Source organism: Chaetodon auriga, chromosome 10, assembly GCF_051107435.1.
Source record: "Chaetodon auriga isolate fChaAug3 chromosome 10, fChaAug3.hap1, whole genome shotgun sequence".
In the NCBI taxonomy this organism is placed as follows: domain Eukaryota; kingdom Metazoa; phylum Chordata; class Actinopteri; order Chaetodontiformes; family Chaetodontidae; genus Chaetodon; species Chaetodon auriga.
Window position 1 is genome coordinate 12,168,065 of NC_135083.1, and position 25,818 is coordinate 12,193,882.

At 43.6% G+C, this 25,818-nt stretch overlaps 2 protein-coding genes across 2 annotated transcripts; both read right to left on the minus strand.

Moving 5' to 3' along the window:
* Positions 1 to 4,038: 4,038 nt before the first annotated feature.
* On the minus strand, positions 4,039 to 14,953 carry LOC143327177 (extracellular matrix protein 2). The gene is made up of 9 exons (XM_076741403.1): positions 14,825 to 14,953; positions 14,515 to 14,730; positions 14,101 to 14,122; positions 13,600 to 13,715; positions 11,795 to 11,927; positions 11,562 to 11,719; positions 11,276 to 11,412; positions 5,220 to 5,546; positions 4,039 to 4,207 (listed from the first exon to the last, which is right to left on the minus strand). The coding sequence occupies exons 1-9, from the start codon at positions 14,951 to 14,953 to the stop codon at positions 4,039 to 4,041; spliced, it is 1,407 nt and encodes a 468-aa protein (XP_076597518.1).
* Positions 14,954 to 17,538: 2,585 nt separating this feature from the next.
* On the minus strand, positions 17,539 to 25,108 carry tktb (transketolase b). Its single transcript, XM_076740937.1, has 14 exons — positions 24,756 to 25,108; positions 22,670 to 22,787; positions 22,455 to 22,568; positions 22,254 to 22,351; positions 21,326 to 21,517; positions 20,773 to 20,900; positions 20,491 to 20,687; positions 20,096 to 20,260; positions 19,645 to 19,801; positions 19,433 to 19,563; positions 19,264 to 19,347; positions 19,059 to 19,155; positions 18,767 to 18,886; positions 17,539 to 18,486 (listed from the first exon to the last, which is right to left on the minus strand). The coding sequence occupies exons 1-14, from the start codon at positions 24,860 to 24,862 to the stop codon at positions 18,314 to 18,316; spliced, it is 1,881 nt and encodes a 626-aa protein (XP_076597052.1). The 5' UTR covers positions 24,863 to 25,108; the 3' UTR covers positions 17,539 to 18,313.
* Between the last annotated feature and the right edge of the window lie 710 nt (positions 25,109 to 25,818).

Genomic DNA, 25,818 nt, shown 5'->3' on the forward strand with positions numbered 1-25,818 from the left:
GTTGCCAGCACCCAGAGCAGAGGCAGCGAGTCTGGCAAGCCACGCCATCTGAGAACTTCTCCCTGGTTATGTGCAAATTCGGCCCCACGCAGACATTTGCGCTTATCGATACATTGTCTGTGAGCTCTGCTGCTTCAGGAGCGGCAAGTCCTAATCCTTTCCCCCACCACGCATATCAAAAGAAGATGAGACTGACAAACCCGCCTGTATTTTTGCTCAGTTATTTGCTTTTCTTTCTCTCAAAGAGTGCAGTATCCACAGTGGCGGAAAAGGCATGCAGACCAGATCAATGCCCTGCAGGGGTGTTGGCAGGGGACAGAGTTTTGATAAAGGTCTTTGCAGATAACATTCCTCCCCTCTCTGCTTCCTCTCTCTCTCGGTTTGTAGATTCAGTCCTTCTCTCCGGTTCTCACTCCGTCTGCCCGTCTCTCTCTCGCTCTCTCTCGTTGTGGTTCAGTTGATTATGGTGTTGGTCTGTAGCTAGAGGGCTTGGCATCCAAATTAAACTCTTTTTTGTCCTACGAGTGTTCAGCTAACGTGTCTCTAGAGATTAGCACACCCACTTGTTAGCTCTTGCGTAGGTGCTGCCATGCAGTCAGTGTGTGCGCGCCTTTGTGTGCAGGAGAGAGAGGAGAACGATATTGACGAAAGTGTTGTTTCTGTGTTTTTGGATCTCGATTTCAGGCCAATAAAAGTTAATTTCATAGTCATTAAAGTTGCTGGCTACAACAGTGTGCACACTAGGGCTGATGGTTGTGCAGGTAATTCTACACACTGCGCTGAGCACATTCTTGTTGATCACAGTTGACCCTTAACACTGGAACCAGTCTCATGTTCAAGCAAAGGATCTGTCCTCTTTCTCCTTGTGATGCCCATTTGACTCAGGAGGAGAAATTCTACAGCCGCTTTTGTCTCTGTGTGTACTGGTGCTTTTTATTTTATCAGCCAGCACTCCCCCACTCCTCCAATAACAAACACAGGAAGCTGCTGTCGCCGGGTAGAACAGGCAGAGCATGGGAGAAGAAAAGCGCTACGTCGCTCTACGGTCAACCCCTTACAAATGGACTCTGGCCTCGGGTCGACGGGACGTGAAACATCTGTTGGGTGTGATGGGATGTCAGTTTAACAGTTTAGTCATGTCACACGTAGTTTGATGGATGGCACTGAAGTGGCAAGCCTGTCAACTTTGAAAATACCCCATGTGACAAGCTGTGGAGGGGAGGTTGAAAGATTTAAGATCAAAGCCGGAGCATCCATCTGTGCAAAACTACAAAGATGGGAAACTGCAGAAAGAGGCCGGGCGCAGTTTGGTTGTTTTTGTGCAAAGCTTCGGCTCTGCCTGTACGTGTGTAGGAACTCCAGTATAAATGTGAACGTGTAGTTTCTTAGACAGTAATGTGCTGTTTGTAAAATGACTGTACAATTATGGAGACTGCACCACATGCACAAGACTGAAAGGAGAAATCTAACATGTGATTACACGCCCAAGCTGAGAGAGTGAAAAGTATAAGTGTGTGTATGTTTGTGTGTGCGTGTGTGTGTGTGTGTGTGGGTGGGTGTGTTTATATCACATATTCAGACCATGCATGTACTCTGTTCTCATAAGCCTGTTAACTTTGTCATCTGCTTGCCTCTTAATAACCCAGCTTCATTCTCTCTCTGCCTCAGCCCTGCTCCCTCCCTCCCTTCCTCCCTCCCTCCCTTGTAACTCTAGTGTCTGCAGGGGACCTTCTGTTCTTCATTTAGAGCCGCAGAAACGCTGCTTGCTGTCGAAAACTTATACCTGGAGCCAGTTAATCAACACAGCAAGTGCACCGCCTGTAAATTACGACTTCACACACCGAGCACAACTTAACATTTTACCATTTTAATTACATTCATTAGTCTAAGTGATGTACTTCCAAGTGCATTTTGTCTTTGCACAGGCAGATTAACAAATTAACAAACACTGAATTGCTTGCACTTGCATCAGTTCTCATAAAATATTTAGTTTGTTGTGAGACTGCAAATACCAAAGTCATGTTTGTTGCAGCAGGATTTGGTGAGACGCACAAAGGCTACATTGGGTCTATGTCTCATAATCACTTCACGTTCCTGAAATGAGTTCTGGGTAATAATACAAGATGAGAGGAATAACAGGAAGGAGAGTTGTTGTTTCAGAGAAAACAACAACAGAGAGTGCAGCAGCCTTTGAGCTTTTTCCTCTGGCTCTGTTATGTTCTCATGAAGTCTTGTACCTAGCCCAGGAACATTATGGACAAGGCTCTCATTCACGTCACACTTGCACCGCAGAGCTCAAAGCATCTCTGAAGGGGCCTGAGATCATAGATATGCTGAGACAGAAGAATGGTGCATTGTTGCCTTATTCTGAGTTGGGCAGGAGGATGTAAGGGAGAAAAAGACATAGGGAGAGGGACAAACAGCAGAAGATGGACAGTGAGACACTCGTGGTGATGGATACAAAGAGACAGAACGAGAGAACACTGAGATCTGGGAAGCCACTTTGTAAATAAGGCTGGCAGGACACCAGAGCTCCAGTGGCTTTAGTTCCCGAATGGGAAAATGACTCTGAACACAGAACTCCGTGCCTTCCTCCCTCCTCTCTTAAATCTCTTTTCCTCTCTTTCTTCAAGCAATGTCTTATTGGGCTCAACTAGACACGAACTACTGCTCTTCTCATCTTTCACTGATTGGCTTCATTGCTTTCCGAGAACAATTGCTGTTTTGTGTCCTACAAGTCAGCTTGTTGCTTGTCCTTTCGCTCCACTCGGCACTAACATGTTCTTTGCCTTCCTCCCTCCTGCTAACCCAAATAATGGGCTTCCCCACTCATCTCATGCACCCATGCTTGCACCCCAGTCCCTGTACATATTCCTACAATGGCTGACGTCACCTGAACATGTTTGGAGGCCCTGGCTGAGGTCCCCTCACAGTCAGACTGACTATGTTTTTTTGCTGAGCGGCTGGTGGTGGATGTTTATGTTGGAACTCATCTGGTGATAAGGAACCTGCATGATGTTTATATTTTCTTTCCTAATGGGCCCCTTAGGTTCACACTGTGTCACCAGACATTTTCTCACAGGGACCCCCATGCTGCAGTCCCAAGATCTGACTGCTTCATGATCCCAGCCGGTATCTCCGTCACATCCAAACACCCATAATTCATTTCCGCTTACTCTGACTACAGACTCCTCCTGAAAGCCGCAGACTACAGACGTGGGTTAATCCATTTTAGTCTTCATTTTCACAAAACTATCACTTTAATGCCTCATACTTCAATGAAAATACAGATTAAAACCATTTTTCTTTTTTTTTCCGGCAATCTGGATTCCACTGCATTGCATCCTTATCATTTTACACTTCCAAGAGCATTTTATATAATTTTTAGTTACATTACAGTGTAAATTACATGTTTGCTTTAAAGGCACAGTATGTAATTTCTGCCGCTATAGGGGTCCCTCAGTCAAAACAATGAAAACAAAGGCAAAGTTTGATGAGGATCATGTTTTCATTGTCGAGCAACTAAAATCGCAGATGAAAATCTATCTGACACGACTCAAACAGAAATCATGTTCACGGACGATGTGATGTATAAAAGTTTATTCACATTATGTTTAGTCACGTTAGCCAACTCTCGTGTCTTCTGATGTTAGCTGTGTTTCCCCGGACCAAATTAAATGGACCATTAGCATGAAAAGAATTAGAGATTTCTCTGGGTTTGAACATTTGGGATAATGTAAGTACACAACTCAAGAAAATATATAACATACAGTAGGTGCAGGCATTTTTAGACATTTTAATATGAGGAAGTGTCATTATAGCTTTAAAACATACAAAATCTTTCGTTATTTTCTAGTCAAAGACAGAATCTGAATGAAAAGGATGGGTTTGGAGATGATTAAATGGTAGCGCCAACTAACTAAGTTAAACTACCTGATAATGCTATTTTTCTATGAGTCCCACATGATTATGCACTTGCCTATATTGTGGGTATGTATCTGTCCATGTATGTCTGTTCCTCTGTGAGGTCTACTGGTCTTATGAGTACCTCTGCTGTGGATAGAGGACCAATCCCTGAGCATCACTGACACAGGAGAAAGCATTTGGGGGAATACTCTCGACCTCCAACAGATTATTTTCCAAGTGGACAGAAGCCAAGGTGGAGCCAGAATTACGAGGGTGGCACACTCCCCACTGCTTCACCAGCCTGCAAACACACCAAATATTTAATTTAGACATACTACATCTTCATGGATTACATGATTACATTACAATTCTGTACCTCAATTCTGCACCTTTGGTGACCCCCTAACTTTTCATCTGTCGCCACTATGAGGTTCACATTGGTACTTTTAGGTGAAACGTCTCAACAGCTATTGATTGGATTGACATAAAAGCTGGTTCACACTTTCACATCCCCCTCAGGATGGATTGCAATAACTTTGGTGATTCCCAGACTTTTACTCAAGTACCATCGACATGCCAAAATTTTTATCTGTCCAATATGGGAGTTCATGAGTAACTGCTTTTGTACTTTGTGCTAATTAGTGATTATTAGCATGCTAACACACCATGTACCATGATGGTAAAGTGTCAGCATTGTCACTATGAGCGTGGTAGCATGCTAATATTAGCATTTAGCTCAAAGCATGGCTGTACCTAAAGACAACCTCACTGAGCTGCTAGTCTGGCTGTAGACTGCTGTTGAGATCTTTAAAAAAAAAGATTTCCTGCTTTCACTTCAACTTAGCAATGTCATTGATTCTTACGTCATTTAAGGAAATCTCAGGCCCTTCTATGACTTCTCTACAGCAGTGAATTGACTGACTTTTGCTAAGTTTTTTGGTTGAAGTACATTTATGGATTTTGGCTGCTGAGTGTGATTAAAAACAGAAGGGCATCTAAATCTCAGTCATAATCGTTGCTTTGGCGACCAGTGTCTGGTACAGTCATTGTTTTGGGCTTTATGCTGATGAGGACTGTCGTTGAAAATGTTGGTTAGAATACATTTATTTTTATGAGACACTGAATGTGCCATGATATCCTTCTTTGCATCTTTGCCAAGCTCCTTAGAGTAATTTACAAAGTAAGCTGAACTAGCAGAGCTAATGTTATTAGGGCAGGATTGGGTAACAGGCAGGGAAGCATTGAGCTTATCCTGGCATTATGACACTCTTAAAGACTCTTATAAACTGACTTCATGGAAATTGTGATTCTACCTGATCTGGTTGTTATCCAGCCTCAACACCTGCAGGTTCTTAAACTGTCGAATGCAGCGAGGGACGTCCCCCAGACGATTGTGGTCCAATAGGAGCTCACCCAGTGAACGGTATGTTCCGACAAAAGAGGCTCGTTCTATACCCTCATTGCTCAGAGCATTGTGGGATAGATGGAGGGACTGCAGGCCGCGCCGCAGGTGATGGAACACAAAGGCGGGGATGTGACTGATGTCGTTGTGTTTGAGGCTCAGTTTGCGGAGATGGCGAGGCAGATCCATTGGGACAGAAGTGAAGCGGTTGTAGGAAAGGTCCAAGTTTTCTAGGGACCTGAGAGGAACAACACAGAGGAATCATGAAATTCCCTGCTGGAATTCTCGCAATTCTAGCAGCGATGTCAGTCTGTCAGACCAGACGTTGATCCAGACTGAAACTATTTAATCGATTGCCTAACCAGACATTGATGGTCCCCAGAAGATAAATCCTACTTGGTGGTCTGCTAACTTTTCCTCTGGCACCACCAGCAAGCTTTCACTTGAAATATCTCAACATATACCGTCTGGATTCATATGCCCTGATTTGTAACATCTTTGGTGATCTCCTGACTTCACTCATCCAGCACCGTAATCAGGTCAAGAATTCTTAAATACTTTATCTTATGAAAATACCTGCAAAAAACAACATCCCCGTGTGCCTCGGCTGTACCTTGTGTTTAGTTCTACATAAAGTGTGAACATGCTGACCTGATAAACTAAGATGGTGATCATGGAAACATTACACCTAATGGCCCACTTCCTTTCTGATTCCAAGGTTTTTCACTGCTGACCTCATGTCATATAGTGACTTGACTCTTGCATAGCGCTGTTGGGGAGGAAGGAGTGCAGAGTGGGAGGCTTGGCTGTGGGGGAATCATGGGGAGCAGCAGGGGCCTGGGGGTACACTGTAAGAGACCGTGGCATTTTGAGGGGGGATTTGTGACTGAGTGGCAGATAAGGGGCATGAAAATGTTTGGTTTGCAGGAAAGAGAATGAACAGCCACAGAGGGGGGAGGGCAGATTTCAGGGGTCTGAGGCGAAGATGTAGTACAGGGGTTCAGTATTTTTGTTGGAATATCCCACACAGCTGTTGTGAGTTTACAGCATAGCTCACAGCAGGAGAGGAACCTCATTTCCTTTCCTTCCACCATTCATAGACCACACTGAACAGCCAATGGGCCCAGAACTCTCTGAGGTGACCAGCCAGTGACCAGAAAGTGAAGTGAAATGGAGAACACTGAGGAGAGAGCAAGCAAAGGGTTATGGATGTGGGAGACGATTGGACTGGCATCTGGTTGACTGATGCACAGTGCCTGAGCATTTCTGCTACTCATAAAGGTGACTTACAGTAAGGCCTCTGCATTAACTCTCCTCCCTTGAACTTTACAACTCTGAGGCTACATTAATCATTGGTGGCTTTGCAGGGTTTTGGGTCACAGGTTAGGGTTTTCACGAGATAGATGATGTGTAACAGTGAGAAGGGGTTACAATCCTTAAATCAGTCAAAATGGTAGTACCTTAAGCAATTTCCGATCATTTGTCTGTAGCACAGGAAAGGTCGGTTTGCATGAGTCGTCCCTCAGTTTGGTCCACTACAGGCTTCAGACAGCCTGAGGTTGGATATATGCCTCTCTGCTTAACAGAGGCATGGTAAAATATCACATTAATACGACCATAAATGTTTTATTGAAAACAAAGTTAAGACACAGGGGACTGAGCACAATGACACAACTCAAAACACACAAGCCAACACTCACTGAACACACAACAGGCTTTTTTTTTTCAACCCATGCATATTGTGGCAGTTATGATTGCTATGAAAATGTGTTTTCCCTCAAAAATACCACTCTATGCATTAAGCAGGACCAGGTCAGACCAGTTGTTTGCTGCTGATTTGTATTCTAAATCTTTGCCAGGAAGCTCAGCAGCAGTCCGCCGCTGCTTAGAGCTCCACATGGTATTAATGAGCAGAGGGACACACAGTCCTCTCTTCTCAGAGCTCTCTACACTCCCACTCACTGGCACCTACACACATGCATGCATGCGCGCCAACACACACGCACCCCTGAGTATGTGCAACATGATGCGAAGAAGAAGCACTCACACATACACAAACACAGATGCAGCGATGTACATACAAACACAAATGTGTGAATTTGAAAATGCAGATTCACAAATAGATACTACGCATATTCAACCTCGCAGGCACACGCACACGCTCTCTTTCCAACATTAATTTATTACTTCATTTCGAGAGCATTTATAGAGAGGCACACAGCACTTGTATAACACCAAATGTGTTTGTGTGCAAAAATCGAGCAAGGAGTAATCAAGCTGATAGGCTTGGGTGGTGGGTTCTAATGGGAACCAGCACACAGAGGGGTTTGTATCGCCCTCCCACACATGCAGATACAGAGACATTAGTATACTATCACATATACGTACAGTCGCCCACCATGCCAGCTCTGCACAAGCTGCCTTACGCACTTTGGCAATCTAACCAAGATAGGAAATGTAGCAGGGCAGAGCTACAAGCAGGCTAGACAGACCAAAGACTGGATTTTAAAATTGAATGATGGATGGATGATGGCAGGATACGGCTTTAGCTACATCACAACATGATGGTGCAGGCTTCTGTGTGCAATGAATTTATGAAGCTGATATCTGGGAGCAATTTGTCACCACTGTTGAAAACAGACTAAAGCACATTTGGATGAATTTCAGCACAAAGATCCTGCAGCGTTAGTTTATACTGTTCATGCATTGTGAGTATTTGTATACATATTGTAGAAACGCATGTGTACTTTTTCAGACTGGAAAGGCAGCTATTCAAAATACAGTCTGTTTGTAACCAAAGAGGAAAACCTTTAAATGAAAACCAAAAGATCGCTTCATTTAAGTTAGAGGTTTTCACTTGACATCTGTGTGATGCTTGAGCATCTTTGGGGTGTTTTTGTGTGGTGGTGTGTGCATGTGTGTGTGTTTGTTTCTCCATTTATGCAAGCTTATTATGAAACCAATTTGTGCTTGTCTGAAGATGAGAGAGCTTTTGTTACACGTCCCATGAGGCTTGGACATGTCACAACAGAGCATGACAGACACATCTTGGCGTGATGATCGCTGAACCTGTGCCGACATGCAGTCAGTCTGAGTCCACAGCGCTGATGAAGCTACACAGAGATCCTCTCCAACGGCATCCTCTCTGTCAAAATGACATAACTAATTAAAACCAAATGGACAAAAATATAATTTGATGAGCCCAAACTGCTATGTGTTTAAACACAAAATAAAATAAGGCACCACTTCTAGGCAACCTATTACTTTATATTCCCATTCTAGTTTTTCTGGATAATCTTTAAGCAGATGACACATTTACAAGGCTATTACGTTAAACTGCAAAACACCCTGTAGTATTAGGTAATTTAAGCAGAAAGTCCAGATTGCGATCATTTTCCCAATAAAAATGTTTGATGACTTGAAATAAAAACTGCAATTGAAAACACATTACCCATGAAATACAATTATTTTGGAGTTTTGGAACAAGAGATGTTTATGAAGCTTTAATCCATGCTGGTAATTTAAAACATGTTCTGGTTGTGTAAGTAATCATGCGGAGTTCAGAGTCAAGTTTGTTGGCCGGCAGCAGTGGTGTGATCAGCGCTAAGGTTTGATCGACTGGACGAAGAGCGGGCGTGGAGGCATGTAGGACCGTTATCTGAACTGACAGGTTCATAAAGAGCCGGGAGAAGACAACAAATAGGCGAGTTTGTGTCTATGTGTGTGTGTGTGTGTGTGTGTGTGTTTACATGAATGTGTGTGTTGATGAAAGTTGCTAGCTGAGCCCCTGAGGAGGGACCATCTGAAGTACAGAAGTTTTATGAGCAAAATGTACTTAAAGTATTGAAAGTACAAGTATTCACTATGCAGAAATGAAAAAAAGTGATATTATTTAATCAGAATTCTTGATGCTGTAATGTATAAGTAGCATTTTACTGATTTACTTACTTTACTAATAGTTACTATAATAGATAAATAAAAGTGCTCTATTCAAAATTTTATTGAAGTAAAATATACTTTAGTCTGAGTAAAGTACTCATACTCATTATGCAGATGGCCTATTTCAGATCATTTTTATGTATTATATCATTTGATTACAATCATTGATAGATCAATGTATCACTTTAATGCTGCAGCTGGTAAAAGTGGGGCTAATTTGAATTACTTTAAGTGGTGCTCTGTTGCTTAATCTCTCTTAACATTTGATAATATTTTGTAACAGCCTGAGTCTATAAAGTAACCACTAACTAAATTTGTCAGATGTAATTGAATAAAAAGTACAATGTTTTGCTCTGCAATGCCATAGATGAGATATATTAACAAGGTAGATAATGAGGTGAGAAGCTGGCAGCTCCCAGGTCCAAACTACACTCCCCAGCTCCCTGTAGCCTCCAGTATCCTCCACAGTAGCCCCCAATCACTGAACCCCATCAGTAGAATAACAATGACTCCATGACATGGAACAGAGGCGCTCCACTAACCAGATCCAGCACACTGCAGTTTATTTTATCAGTCAGCAACTGACTTTTCATTCTGCTTCTCCATTTCTTTCAGTCCCTCTCTATTTTTCCACACTTCTGCTGAGCTACATGATGAATACATTCCTCCACAGGCAGTTCAGAGTGGATTTAATAATTAAAGGTCTGCGGAATAATATATAATCCAACTACAGGGAGGAGTCTCGGTTTACGCCACTTGGGTCTCACTAATGACCTTTGCCCTCTGAGGTGTCATCTCCTGCTGCGTTGGTGAAGTTCAGGTCCAGTTTAATTTGTTCACACTCTGTTGTCTATGTGGTGCTGCAGAAAGCTTTTAAAATAGAGGACCAGCTAATAAGTCGGCTGTGCCAATGGGAAGACGGCTGCTCTCACCACTAATGAGGTCGAGAGTCAGATGTGAAACGAAGGCTCGGAGAGCAGCCTTGTTGAAACTCTTCCTCTTCATCTCTCTGTCGCTCTTTGGACGAAGTTTGGCATTTTACTGTTTTCAGTTGCAAGATAATCATAATTTCTTCAGTCAATTTTCCCCCAAAGATATTTTCTCAATTTTAATATTTCTATATCCCCTCAGATGTAATCATTAGGTCATACAGTACAACCCAAAGGCACTTTCCTGTCTTTCTTTCTTTCTTCAGCGTTCTCTTTTCCTCCGTTTTCCCTGAAGCTCCCACTGTGGTTCACAAGGATCCCAGGGAGCAAAGAAAAAACCCACTGGAATTCACTATATTTAAACAACACACACACACACACACACACACACACACACACACACACACACACACGCACGCACACGCCATCACAGACACATCGAGACATACGAGCATAAACACACCCATCCAGGCACACAGTTGCCCTCCAGCTCTCCCTCACAAGTACACAAGGTCAGCTGTCATAACTTCTGTGATATGTGTGCATGCATGCTGTGTGCGTGTGTTTGTGTGTGTGCGTGTGTGTGCATGTGTGTGTGAGTGAGACAGAGACAGAGACAGAGAGAAAGAAAAAGAGGTAACTAGAAGAAGAACATGTTCTGTCTGTGAATCAGTCAGAATTGTGCCTGAAATGACAGACATGATAAAAGAGCTAAAAGTGCTGATCTGGACTCTGTGTGTGTGCATGTGTGTGTGTGTGTGTGTGTGTGTGTGTGTGTGTGTGTGTGTGTGTGTGTGTGTGTGTGTGTGTTTATGTGCATTTCTATGTGTGCACCAGTGCATCAGCCCCAGCTATTGATATTGGTGTTTGGAACAGTAATCTGACCCGTGAGAAGATCAATCATCTTTTGATGGAAATGTGTTAAAAATCAAAAATGAGAATTGAAGTGCTCAGAATTCACAATAACACCAGGCTACCCTCTAGTGGCTGGTAGAGGAATTGCAAAACTTAAAAAAAAGGAAAATCCATCCATCCATCCAAAAAAATGGCTGGATGGATGGATGGAGGGATGGATGGATGGATGGAGGGATGGACTTACTTGAGATGGGCCCAGGCACTGGTATCGATGCCTTCATGCAGCAGGTTGTGACTCAGGTCCAGGACTCTCAGATGGACGCAGCCCCCCAGTGCCTCCTGTGTCACCTCCTCAATCAGATTCTTGTTCATCTTCAGCTCCTGCATGAAAAGACAGACACAAACAGGCAGGGATGTCTGATTTGGGGCCTCAAGGTGGCATTGCTTTTGTCCTCATGTCAGTGTCTGGCTGTCTGAAGTGGGGAAGGAGGATTTTCCCTACAGGATTCAATAAAGTGATACCAGTGCACCTGAAGAGAGGGAGGAAGGCCCAGAGGGAGGGAACGGAAGCGGTTGTTGTCCAGCTGGAGGTACAGAAGTCTCTCTAGAGGTCTGAAGGTGAGCGGTGACACACTGGCCTCATGCAGAGTATTCTCCTCCAGCTCCAGGGACAACAGGTTCATCAAACCTTGAAAGGAACACTGAATAATATGATCATTGTTTTCATACACGATGCAGTGTCTCTTCCATGTACGAGTCCTACCTTTAAAACAGTGAGGGGTGAGTGCATTGAGCTTGTTGTTGTTGGCCTTGAGCTCCTCCAGAGATGGAGGCAGTGCTGGGATCCTGGTAAGTTGGTTGCCATCTAGGTTCAGCCTCTTGAGAAAGGTCAAGTTCTACAGGACACGCAGCAAAAACAGAAGGGTGAACGGGCCAGAGAGATAAACCATACAAAATGGATACTGCTTTCGAAATCCATAATTTTCCATCCGACTTGCCAAGCAGGACACAGAGTTCACAGAAATACACCAAATGAGAGAATGTCAAATCTGTGCATCTCTTCCATGTCATCTGTCATGTCTTATTTTTAGTAAAGCCACTCTGTGTGGCTCCTCAGTGGAAGCTGCTGCGGTTGATGTGTGTCAAGTCAAAGCAGTGGACTGAATCTTTTGCAGTATCCCTCCAGCCAGTCGATCAGTCCTCTGTCATTACTGGGATGTGAGGAGAAAATCAAGAATCTTCCTCCAAAAATAATTTCCTTTTATTCTCCACATCATTGGCTGCAGCTGTTTTCCAACAGGTCTGTCCAGCCAATACTATGAGAGTATGCTGATGGTGGCGTGTAATGATTGGTCAGAGTGTGGTAGGCTGCCTGAGTGTGGTCAGGATCTGTGTTTGGCTTGTGGTCATTTAGAGGTTAGACCAGAGGTTATTCTTAGAAAAGATTAGTTAATGCAATTTTCAGTGCTCTTTTATTACTGTAATGATACAGGATGCAGCCTGCGTTTTATTTTAATTAGATGCAAAGTGACTTATAAATCTGGCTTGTAACTCACAAGCTCACTCATTCACAGTCGGCAGGCTGCAGGTTCTTCACAAAAGGGAGTTTTTTTTGGGTCATCAGGCCGATTCTATACATCCTGACCTAAGCCTCCTATAGGACAGGAAAAATAGCAGCTGCAGTTTAGACCTGCAAGGAGTAGACATGTCAGCGTTGTCTCTTACTGGTAAAAAGAGTAGAGTCTGCTGCTTTTGTACCACCTGCAGGCCGTGAGCTTTACTGCAGCCTTTAGCTTCAATTTGCTGATTGTGTTCTGTGTGTTTGTTATCTAACCTCAGTCGATATTTACTACTCATATAAATGCTCAAAATACAAATCAGCCCACAGCTCTCATAGCTCATATTCTAAGGGTTTGCATATGATTTTTTCAATTATCTTTCTTATCTGATTTCAGGCACATCAGGAAAATGATGAGTGTGAATGTTCTTTGATTTTAATCAATCAATCTTAAGAACATAGTTCAAATGTGTGGAACCATAAAACAGGTAGTAAGCTAAACTTCAAGTTTTTTGTTTGTTTGTTTGTTTGTTTTTTCCTCTTTTTGACAAAGAAAGTCTGGTTATGAAGTCTGCTCCTCTCTACAGTTCTCGAAGAGAAAGCATTCATGATGGTGTAAAACATGCTCAAGTTCACATTATATTTAGTATGAAATGCAAAATAAGAAATAAAGAGCAGCAATATGAAACAGAAGCGTTTCCAGTTGCAGCACTCAGGCAGGACTGGAAGTTCAGGTCTAGAATTGCAGGTCTGAGACAGCCAGCTCTGCAGCAGCTCTGCAGTTAGATGATTAGATGATATATGTGCTCTTGTGAATTTGCATCACATGGCACTGTCAGATACTCTTCCACTGAGCCCTAATGTAGTGGCGAGATGTACATTTAACATACAGAACACAGCTTTATGGGTGTGTTGTACTCGTAGATGAGCACGTTGAGACTGACAGTGCAGAAGAGGACAGCTGTGTGGGTTGGTGGCTGATAACATGCACACAGAGCAGCGTTACTCACAGACAGGGGGTTTTGTCTAAACGACTCATCATCCAGTTTGTTCTTGCTCAGGTCCAGTGTGTCCAGGTTCGGCAGACCAGAGAAAGCTTGTGGAGCGATGACACTGATGTTGTTCTCTTTAAAGATAAACAGCACAGAACGATATATGATCCAGCACATGTGGTAGAAGTACAACTTCATTTCCCAAAAAGCTGGAACGCTGTGTTAAACAAATAGAAACAGAATGTAATGATTTGCAAAACACTGAAAGTCCATAATTAATTGAAAATAGCACAAAGACAACATATCAAATGTTGAAACTGAGAAATTTCACTGTTTTTGAAGATGATATCCTCATTTAAAAGTTTTTCACTTTGCCTCAGTCCATCTTAAATGATACCCGAACCTGAACCCCAGTCTTCACCCTGAAATGTAATGATTTACATTATGGGGACCTGCATTTTGTCCCCATGAGGAAGGTGACTCCCCTCAAGGTAAGGAATACATTGTACACACACACACCTGCCATGTCCAGGTTTGTGGCCTGCAGGGTGTGAATGATTGGCAGTTGAGTCATGCCGAGGCCCCTGCAGCTGATTTCTCTGTCAGCAGTTTGACACTCGCTCAGAGGAGACTCTGTGAAGCCAGACTGTGTGTCTGTTTGATTGCTGGGGGTCTCAGTTGCCTCTTCTTCTTCTCCCTCTGCTTCTTCTTCTTTTCCTTCTTCTTCTTCGTTTCCTTCTTCTTCTTCTTCTTCTTCTTCTTCCTCTTCCTCCTCCTCCTCTTCTTCCTCTTCCTGACACAGAAAATTCAATAATAATTAAATTCACTTCACTGACTCAAATGAGTGATTTAATGAACTAAAGCAAAGCAACAAAGCTTTATTTATACAAAATATTTAACCTCCTCTTCTTCATCATCATCTTCATCATCATCGTCATCGTCATCATCGTCATCATCATCATCATCATCGTCATCGTCATCTTCATCTTCATCTTCATCTTCATCTTCTTCCTCCTCTTGTGTTTTCCCTTGATCCATCAGCCGCCTCTTTTCAGCGTGGAGCTCCTTGAGCACAGCCATGAGAGCGCTGGTCCTCTCCTCTCCTTTTCCACGCCTCCTCCAGCCCATCAGGGGTCGCGCCAACCCTGCCTGCAACGATCAACACACACCAACTCAGTCACAGTGCAGAGTACGACATAGAATGTGCAACTTGACGTTCACATGGCAGAATCAAGTGCCGTACTATTCTGTATGCTGTGGCCTCCACCGTAGCTGCATGTTTCCTCCTCCCCCAGGTGCCTCTCCTTCTTCTGCCGGCCTCCAGGTTCCTGAAATGAACTCCCTGATGCTCCCTCTCCTCCTCTGTTTCCATGTGGAGACGCTCATCCTCGCTTTCTTCTTCATCAATCACAAAGCAGAGAAAAAAAAAGCAATAAACAACAAAGATGTTGGTTTTTAACTCTGCTGTATAAGCTAAATAACTTCAAACCATTCCAGGTATTAAAGCACTTATGAGCCAAGATCATGCAGACAGAAACAGACAGCATTTGAAAGACAAAAACATCCACTTACCAACAGGGAGGGCTGCACTTGAAACATATGTATCCAACAAGGTTACTCCTATCTCAGCTTTTGGTGGATGAACGGCTGCTGTTTCTAATGCAGGTGTCTCAGAAGAGGTTTCAAAGTATGCATCCATGTCCTGCAAAGGACTCAGGCTTTGCCCCAATGAAACAGTGCCACACAGAAAAATGAACACAATGCATGTCCCTGACATCTGCATGGTTGGATGTTCAGAGAGAAGTTCAAAACTTTTAGATCTTCAGGGCTGCATGAAGGATGAAGTAGATCCACAGAACGTGCAGACGATTACGCCAAAGGGAAGAATCAGCAGAGGTCAGCATGAGAGTTTACACGAGAGGGTAAATCTCCAGAAAAACCTTTGAGATTACAAAAACTTTTAGGGAGCGCTGTTGTCGGTCAGCCAAACGCTGTACTAAACCATATTGCACGTGCCCCCAACTCAGACTGAGTGCTTAAACGAAGAGCTGGAGGGTGGGAAGGAATATCTAGGAGGCGGAGAGGTATAAAAAAAAAAGAAAAAACCTCTCACATTGTTAATAAAGGCCCTTGCTCGTTGTCCCATGAAATACACAGACCCGCCCTGCTCCTCTGTGTCTCCTCACCCTTTCATAACTGTCTGCTAACATTGGTGGAAAGCAGATATTTGTGGAGGGCAGGAGAGACAGAGAGGGAGCAAAAGATAGAAACTGGAACACAATAAGTTTCATACACCTGTGATAGATTCCACTCGGACATAATCATGTGGGTTGACACACGAATTTGTGATCCACTGTCGGTCTTGTGTTTTTCTCCTGGCTGAATCACGCTGATCTTGGACCTTTTCCAACTGGAGACAGAGTTGGTAGACAGTTCAGCTAGGAGACAACCGTGTTTGGCCACTAACATGTATGTGTGAAAACAAACAAGGCCTCTGAGAAATGAACAATGAGCCGTCTTTACATGCTGTCCTATGCTAATGCTCACTGATGCACCCTGCAGTGTGTAAGCTGCACACTCACCGCTAAGCCAAGCAGGTGTCACTGGCTGAGTGTTGAGCCAAACTGGGATTTTCACTGTGTGGTGAAACCTGCTGACAGACCCTCTTTATTTGCTCAGTAACCACACACACACTAAATCTGTTAAAATGTGTGTGCATGTTGCAGACAAAAGCTTCTGTGACTAACAAGACCGATATGACCACTTCTGATTCGATCAATTAGGTCAAATTTATGTGTCAATTCTTGGCTGGTTTTGTATTTCTGCTCCTGAAGCTCAGCTGATGAGACAGAGACAACAGCAGAATGCAGACATATTCCAAATGGCACCCTGGACAACTTGACACTAAACACTGAAACACTGAGGTCCTGATGTGTTCTTTCAAGACAAACAGTGATGTGTCCAAAGGCTATTCATTTAAACCTGGACAGGAACATGCAGTAATCCACTGACCATAATCATCCCCTGCAGTAACCTCAGCCTAACAACACCCTGGTTTAACAATTTCCACTGCGGAGAAGGTGCAGAGGCCTCCGATTCATCCAACATAAATAATCCAGTCACTGCTTAGAACACAAGGCGCTTTTTACCATCTCTGCCCAATGTTACTACCATGTTTTCCGACTCAGTATAAAGGTGTCTCAGACAGTCCGACCACTGCCAGCTCTACAACATATGACACGTCTGCAAAAGCCACGTAACAAATATTTAGTAAAGGTAAAATAAGACTCAGAATCTACAGCCAGCGTACAAAAAGTCAGCATACAAACATGCTGATGTTCACCAGCTTAGTTTAGCATATTAGCATGCCAACACTTGGTAGTTGGCATGCTAATATGTTATGATAATATGTTATATTAATAGTAAAACATTAGCTACAGCCAAGGCTAACTGGGAATGGGATTTATGTTATGATGTTTTTTTCAAAAACTAAATTGGACAGTGACATTTTGACCTCATTATGAGACATTTCACTTGATACCACAAACTTAAACCTTGTGGTGGCCCCAGTTATAAGTCATTAGGATGCATCTTCTGGGCACAAGATGTATCTGTACGAAATTTCATGGAAATCCCATCTAGAAAAGGCAGAGACATTTCACTAAGAACCAACAATATCAACCATTACGGGGGGCTAGAGGAAAAGTCAGAATGTTGTCTGAGAACCATGAACATCTGTACAAAATTTGGTAAATATAAAGACGTGTGAAAACTATGACCTGCTAGTGGCACTTTATCAAAAGTTGAGGAGAAGAATCAAAGTCATTTGGCTTCATCTTATGGGTACTGTGAACACATTTCATTGCCATCCATCCAACAGTTGAGATATTTTAGACAAAAGAAGTGGCCTGACTGACACTGCCACCCACAGAGTGAAAGAACAAGCAGAGAGCAGCATTGGGTTATTCATTTTTAATTCAGCACATCACAGCTATAACAGGATGACACCCGTGACCTGGAATGCCAGTAACATTGTGCGATGCCTGTGTGGCCAGGAATCATTAGAGGAATGCTCAGTTTATAACTAAACAGGTTAACTTTTCACACTGGGTCTGAAGAGAGAGTTCTCTAGCACAGCTAAGCCTATGAGCTGTGAGCCAACACATCTAAATAAAGTGATCTAGTAAATTAGATTCATGACAAACAGTAACATTGCTTCTAAGAAAAAGGAGGTATGAATGGCAGCCAAGTGAGGAGACATGAGGCATGGTTGTGAGGAATGTGAGAGAAATGCGGAGCAGATGTCGTGGTCGGACAGTTGATAACAGACCAGAACCCGGACAGGCTGCTGGTATGACTGGCCAATGTACCGCATTTACTGTATTCAGTGATGCTTATGCCTGAGCCCCTTGCAAAGACACCATTTGGAAACCACCAGGACACAAGACAGGAATGTTGCAGAGCAGTAGAACCCACTGGGAGCAGAGGGCACTAAAGGGAGTAATATTAACACCACAGGCTTCAACAACACTGCACTCCTACTGCAATTCTCCCAATCTGTAATAGTGATAACAACACAGGGTTAGTACACTGCACTTGAGTCAAAGCCACAAGATAGCACTTGTGCACGCAAGTTCACAGGTCTTCGTGTGATCATGCCAGGTAGCTGCAAGTTGAACAGAAAGTTGGTTGTGATGAAAAAGAGCAGTGAGCGGGAGATCAGGTGCAGTCCTTAGTTTGCAAAGGTCTGACGCACGGCGTTGGCAATGTGCTTGGCGCTGATGCCAAAGATGTCGAGCAGCTCTTGAGGCTTTCCGCTGCGGGGAACACCGGACACTGCCAGCCGGGTCACAACAATGCCAGGCTCTTTGCCCACTGCTGACAGCACTGCTTCACCAAGACCACCTGGAAAGAGAAGTGGTGAAGCAGGTTTTTAATTAGGACATCCACACAGCATGAAGCAATGAGTACAAAACACTAAGAGATGACATGATGATGCGCTCTTGTTTAACTTTGGTAGATGGAGAAAAATCTCCACTGCTACTAAGAAAATCTCAGTCATGGGAGCAAACCAGTAGCACTTCTTTGGCAAGAATCAGACTCTGCCTCCTCTCAAGCCTCTTTGGCACATGACCAGAGAACCCTGCAACTGGACACTTGAGCACAACAACAGAAGTCAACCCACCCTCCCTGTAGTGGTCCTCCACAGTGATGATCTGTCCCCCTGTGGCTCTGGCACTCTCCAGAATGGTAGAGGCATCCAGGGGCTTGATGGTGAATGGGTCAATCACACGGATGTTCTTCCCTATAGGAATTCATCAGAAAAATCATTAGAGATGTTCATTGGGCCATGCTAGCTAAGTGAGCAACTTATGACTCCATTCCTTGAATTGCTATACATGAGAGATGCAGACTGTGGTTATGAAATGTGGGCTTCAATACATACATTTATCCACTAGAGCGCAGTGTGAGCTTACCTTCCTTTGCCAGCATATCAGCAGCAGTGAGGGCCTCATGCAAAGTAACACCAGCTCCAATCACAGTCACATGATCGTTGTCAGACTGGCGCACCACCTGATGAGGAGCACACATTTACTTTATATTTATACTGCTTTTTTTGTCACCAATGGCTACTTAATGCCCAAGCATTAGTGTGTGTATGCTCTTAATGGTGATCATTACCTTGGCTACACCCAAATCAAACTTCTCATCTGGAGAGTAGATGACTGCAGTGTCTGGTCTACTGGTACGGATGAAACAGATACCCTGAAAATATGGAGTGACAAGTTCAAACATAAAAACATTACTCTGTCATTACTGTACAGACTCTACCACAAGGTGGCACACCTACCTTTGTGTTGGCTGATAGCTCAACAGCTCGCTCTGTGGACACTGCATCACTGGGGTAAAAAACAGTGCATGTTGGGATAGCACGGAACATGGCCAGGTCCTCTAGGGCCATCTGGGAAGGGCCATCCTCACCTGAAGACAGTAAGATCAGTCAGGGACAGGGCTCACTCACTCTGTCCTGCAGAACCCGGGTGACTCCAGCAGAAAGCTTACCAATGGAGATTCCACAGTGGGACCCGACAAGGTTGACATTTGACTGGGAGATGGCTCCCATACGGATCTGGTCATAGGCTCTGGAGAAGAAGGCAGCAAAGGTGCTGGCAAATGCAACTGTGCGGTCACGGGTGGCACAGCCAATGGCCACTCCCACCTGCGGCAGCAAGCAAAGGCATCAGTAATGAGGCTTGTCCAAATGACCGTGGAGGCAATTAACAAAAGTGTGGAGTCTCACGTAAACTGGTCAGAAGTAACAAGTAGCAGTGAGAGGCTGGGATTATCATGCTTGAGAATGAATAGTAACAGATGAGACAAATTTGGATCAGATTATGGCAGCAAAGCCTGTAGGGTGAGCCAAGTTTATCCTTCTTTCATAAGCTGGAGTTAACGATCTCTGACTTCTCTAACAACTGCAAAAGAGGTGACAGCAAACTGGAATACTGCATACCATGTTCTGCTCAGCAATGAAGCACTCTATGTAGCGATCAGGGAAGGCCTTCTTGAAGGTCTCTGAGAAGGTGGAGTTTTTGGTGTCTCCATCGAGGGCCACGATTCTCTGGCTTGACTGGCCCAGCCTGGCCAGTGCCACTCCATATGCACGCCTTGTTGCAACCTGACAGGGCGGGGAGGAAAAAAGTGTAAACAAAAACAAAAAATACTTTGCATGTAGGTCAAAATGTTATAAAAACTGGTGATACAGCGCAAGGCGAGGCAACCATCCATTAAGGCAACAAGAGACTTTGATGCTAAAACATCAGGGAAGTTACATCCAATTCACTGACTGCTGAAGGGACTTTGTACCCATTATGACACATGCTTCAAGTGTGTCCCTTAAAACGGTACCTTGTCGCCCTTTTTGTATGCTGGGGGTGAAGGCAGGGAGATGCGGCTGAGGTCTGCGGGTGCTGTGTCGTCTTTCGGCAGCTCAGGGCACAGGGTCTTGTTGGGGACCTGGATCAGAGCCTGCAGGTCATTCAGGAGGTCATCGACTCTATCCTTGGGGATGGGCTTTCCATGCCAGTTATCAAGATCCTCAATATCTACAGATGAGGAATGAAAAGGTTTAAAATTCAAAGAGTACAACAGTTCAGTAAACAAAATATCCAGGATATGAACACCACTTACTTTTGAGTCCTTTGCCCTTGAATGTCTTGGCTACAATGCAGGTGGGTTTGCCCTTAACCTGCTGAGCCTGCCAGAAAGCTTTGCACAGCTCCTCCACATCGTGTCCATCCACAACATATGTGTTCCACCTACACAAACATGGTTCAGTTTTAACAGCATACGACAGAGTACAATAAATATTAACCACAAACACCGGGACGTATTAACCTCTGAACAGACATGTTAAGGATCAAACTTATTAACTGGGAGACTGGGAGGAGAGATGAAAGAATGATCAAAAGGCCAAAGGTGGGGAGAGAAAGCTCCAGAAAGCATGTGAGGAACTGATGTGCGAGAGGTGGCCAAGTGAAATTTCAAACCGAGAACTTTCACAGTAATATGAAAAAACACTTAAACCCACAGTAACAGCTTTTCATCTGTAGATAGTAAGGCCTTGATTATACACACAAATACAAAAAAATTGCTACATTTTGATTTGGAGGCATTTTAAAAAGGGCTCTCACATCAAAGTGTTTCCAAGGAAATTAGACAAAGGTCTCAGTTTGGTACTGACCCAAAGGCTTCACAGCGCTTGCGGTAGGCCTCCATGTCGTGCTTCAGGGGTGCAGCCTCACTCTGGCCGAGCCGATTGACATCCATGATAGCAACCAAGTTGTCCAGCTGGTAGTAAGAGGCAAAGGCCATGGCCTCCCACACTGAGCCCTCTGAACACTCTCCATCACCCATCATGCAGTACACACGGTAGCTACAACACAACGTAGAAAGGGGGATATTAGCATTGTTGCTACAAACAATGAGCTACACAGTGGTTCATGAATAAAAGTCTGTTGAGCCTTGAGGTGGACAGCTCAAAGGAAATATCAGATCATCAGACCGCAGAACTTTTGCCCAAGAATAAACCTCTGGTCTTGAGTGAGGAACACTACATTCAATCTGATTTCTTTTACAAACAGAAACAAAAACAGGCTTCTTCACTGGAAGCTTGTTAAACAGCTGAGTTATTGGTCTCAAAGTGCATAAATCAGTAATACCTTTACCACCTTGAGTACTACTCTGTGGCAGCAGTGCAAACACCTTTGCCATCATTGAAGGATCCTGCCAGGGAATGATTTAACAATTACAACTACACTAGCCATTAAACAGATTACAGTGCATCAGACGGCACTTTAGAAGTGCCGTGCCTACCAGTCAAGGCATTACACTCTTGGTAAGCAATGCTCTAGTTAAACAATGCTGAGTCAACAGCACAGTATGTATGACGTTTCACCCGTACACAGACAGCATAGTTGGACTATAGAGAAGCCTGGCCTCAAGTAACCTACTTTAAAATGAATGCAATATAAAGGATGCTCTTCACACTCATGGCAGAGAATGAAACTGTATAAAAGTTGTTCCAGATTATCATGTATCAGTTTTAAAAATTAGGATTAATACAAGTCTTGAACCTCCTTGAAGAATTCATGCAGTTTTTGTACACATACCTGGATTTGTCAAAGTGTTTGCCAGTGTAGGCCATTCCACAGGCAGCCCCAAGACCCTGTCCCAGAGATCCTGTAGCCACGTCGACAAAATCGAGTTTCTGATCGACAGGAAGAATGTAAAAAAGTTAATTAGATACATAAAGTGATTGTACATCATATTCTGTTCTCCAACACCAATAGCAGAAAAGATTCTTGACTTACGGGTGTGGGGTGGCCCTCCAGGTCACAGTCAATCTTACGCAGGTTGAGCAAATCAGACTCCTTCACGAAACCTGCCTCTGCCCAGGCAGCATACAGGACAGGTGCAGCATGACCCTGGAGACAGGGGGGGGGGGGATACCATCGTGTTACCTAATCTCAGGTGCGCTGACCAACTGAAGAATCTCAACTTCTCAAACAAAGAAATACATGCCAACCTTTGACAGCACAAAGCGGTCGTTGCACTGGTTACGAGGGTCCTTTGCTTTGTAGCGCATGGTGTGGAAGAAGAGCACGGACATGAGCTCTGCTGCGCTGCAGCATGATGTGGGGTGACTGAGGGGAAAAAAAGGGGACAGTCTGTTGATAAATTCATAGACAACCAGCTATTATTTATAAATGAATAAATAAAAAAATCCACACACCATGCACATTCATGCATGTGTTGCTACAGTCAGAAATCGTTGCATTTGGTTTTAGTCTGATGATTAAAAACACAATCTGTACCACAATCAGTCATTCCAGGAGGATAAATATTAACTATCTTCAGGGATTAGGAAGATCACTCAATGATTATCAACCTGCAACATGATCACATCAGTTATGTTACCACACTCTAGAGCCCTTAGAAAAACTAAAAACAAAAAGCAAAATTGTGAAACCGTTAGTTGCTGCACAGTGAGCTGAGTATTGTAATCCACATTTAGAAATTCCACATTACTCAACGGCATCTCAGCTTCCCTATGTGGGTTAAGTTACAAATGGCATCATTTAAAATCATGCTGTAAACACGCAGTTATCGTATTCAAACAAACATCATGGTCACGGTTACATTTCAGAGTAAAAACCCAGCGGCTTGTTTACCCCTTGTCCTTTTGCTGAGCGATAACCTGCTGAGAAATAAACTTAAGTAAATTTATGAAAGCAATCAGATACTCAAGTGCAATGTTCCATATCACTCAAATAATGAGGAACAACAGGTGCTGAGCGGAGGGTGTCAAAACTCAGACACTCTTTGTTAAGGAAGACGACGGTATCAGATCAGATGCCTGATAATCAGACATTCAGGATATAGGCCATCCATTTCCTCGCCAGCTGACACAAGGAAGTGACAATAACTGGTTTACCCACAAACCTTTCCTTATTGGAGGTTGCGGTGGCCTCAAGGCAAAAACTGCACAATGCCGGATTTCTTGGTGAACGCAGTGCACATGCAATGAAACCATGTGCTAGGGTCAATCTAAATGTGATATGCCTGGCCAGGTGATGGATGGATGCAACAAATACCACGTTTTACAAGGTGTGGTCCTTGACGGCACATTTAAAAATCATGTTTTATTTCTCTTCACTGTGTTCTGGTTCAGGTTCTGAATGCAAACGGGTGCAAAACAAAAGAAAATATAAAATAACCAAATTACAGGAATATATTGCGAAATAACAAAATTGCAAATATATAATGCATGAACTGTCAATCATAATAATGGCATGCAAAAGGCAGCAATAATCTCTAACAGTTAGGTCACAGAGGGCATTAAGTTACACTCCTGTCAAGGGGAAATGTTGGACTATTCCTGCTTGGACCTGCTTCAACATATAGAGCCATTTCCTACAGTGGAGAGGAGGACGTCAGGTTGACACAAAGCCTCTGGCAGCGACGATGAAGCAATGCCACAGGTGCCCTTTTGACCAGGCATTTTTGTGGTTATCACATTTGAGACACAATCCCCGAGCGCAATACTACTGCCATGCATTTGCGCGTCTGTCTGGCGCTTTAGGACGCAGCTACGACTTTAAATTAGAGCGTCAAACTGACCACGAGACGCATCCTTTGGCGTCATCATGTGAGTCCTCGTTAGCTAGCAAAAACATATCGGTGCTAATGAGTTTCATCAAGCGACCTTACTCATAACTGAGTTGTTAAATCGCATGAATTCCCCAGCACTGATTGTAGACCATCCGTTTATCGATACAGACGCTGCCATTTGTTTTCATTTATGTCAGCCCCTTCAAAACACCCGCAAATTGTTATCATAGGCTAGTCTTAGCATAGACTGTAGACCCGGACAAACTTGTCTCACACACAAAGCAACTTCTAGTTATGAAACAGTTAGCATAAGTACTCGCTAACTGCCTGTCGACGCTACGCTTTCCACCGCGTGAAGATAATCTGCAGCACGTGCAACCATGGCCCGCAGGTATAACGTGCGTGAAGTACAGTAACGTTACAACATATGGTGTATTTTCTCCGTATGTAGGTCGTATGATATTAAATAATTATATCTAACACAACTTGGAATGACTTACCCCGAATTAGAGGCGCATGTTGCCTTGATGGAGTGGATCCTGAGCTTGTTAGCGACGTCTTTCAGCCCCTGCAGGGTTTTTTCATCGGGTTTGTGGTAGCTAGTCATGGTGCCTGGATAACTTCTTGAAAATTATCGGTATATTGATATATTTTGGTTACTTCAGTCACGCAGCAGTTTCCAGGTGTCTTTAGTTTAATGCTGCGCCACGCTGTTGCTAACCGCCCGGTGAAAGTACAGCCGAGGAGGAGGAACGAGATAGAGGAGGGGGACTTATGTCTTGTCTGACAGCCACTCCCACCTCACCCAGTCATTGGATGGAGCGGTGGCGGTGCAAGTTGCGCAGGAGATTCCGCTTTCAGAAATGCTGTTTGGCTCATAAAAGATATAGATTCGACGTCACTTCTTATCATTTCTTTAATGAGCAAGTCACCTGTATATGGACATAAGACATTAAACACGATTATCATTGCAGGGGGGCACAATATAGATAAATTTATGCATCTTTATGACTTTAATGTGAAATTATGGGGGAATACAATGAGATAATTTGCGCCCAACATTTTTAAGACTTGTAAAATGTGCAATCTTTTCAGTGCGGTGGACACTTGACTTCCTGCTTGTGGGAACAGTGTAATGATAAGATGTGTAAAAATTATCAACAACTTCAGATTACTACTATTAGTCAGACACAACCGCATTATATAATGCAGTGAGCATACTTTGTACTCAGGTGAACAGTATAACCCCGTATAATGTACATATGGTGATTTTCCATTCAGATTCCGTATATGTGACTGTTCCTTTAAAGCTGCAGCTGGATGACTGCCAACAAGGAAATGGTAGCAGATTTTGCCCTCTCATCCTAGCTCAGGGAAACACTGCACAGTTTGGTCAGCGACGAAAGGTTCATATACTCCCTCATTTATTATTCCTTAGTCACTGACACGTTGCTTTTTAATTTCACCTGGTTATCTGCATTTGCACACATCATAGGATGCATCAGAAACACGTTTTCAAACTTTTACTGTTGAAGAAATAGATAAGCTTCAATAGTTGGTGTG

Excerpts from the sequence above, each read along its gene's own strand:
- LOC143327177 (XM_076741403.1), bottom strand. The coding sequence starts at position 14,953 with ATGGAAACAGAGGAGGAGAGGGAGCATCAGGGAGTTCATTTCAGGAAC. Across the intron at positions 14,123-14,514 it reads ATGACGATGATGACGATGAC|GCCACAAACCTGGACATGGC; the intron begins GATGATGATGAA and ends CACACCCTGCAG. Across the intron at positions 4,208-5,219 it reads CTGGATAACAACCAGATCAG|GCTGGTGAAGCAGTGGGGAG; the intron begins GTAGAATCACAA and ends GTGTGTTTGCAG.
- tktb (XM_076740937.1), bottom strand. The coding sequence starts at position 24,862 with ATGACTAGCTACCACAAACCCGATGAAAAAACCCTGCAGGGGCTGAAA. Across the intron at positions 19,156-19,263 it reads TTGATTTGGGTGTAGCCAAG|GTGGTGCGCCAGTCTGACAA; the intron begins GTAATGATCACC and ends GCTCCTCATCAG. Across the intron at positions 18,887-19,058 it reads TGATATGCTGGCAAAGGAAG|GGAAGAACATCCGTGTGATT; the intron begins GTAAGCTCACAC and ends GAATTCCTATAG.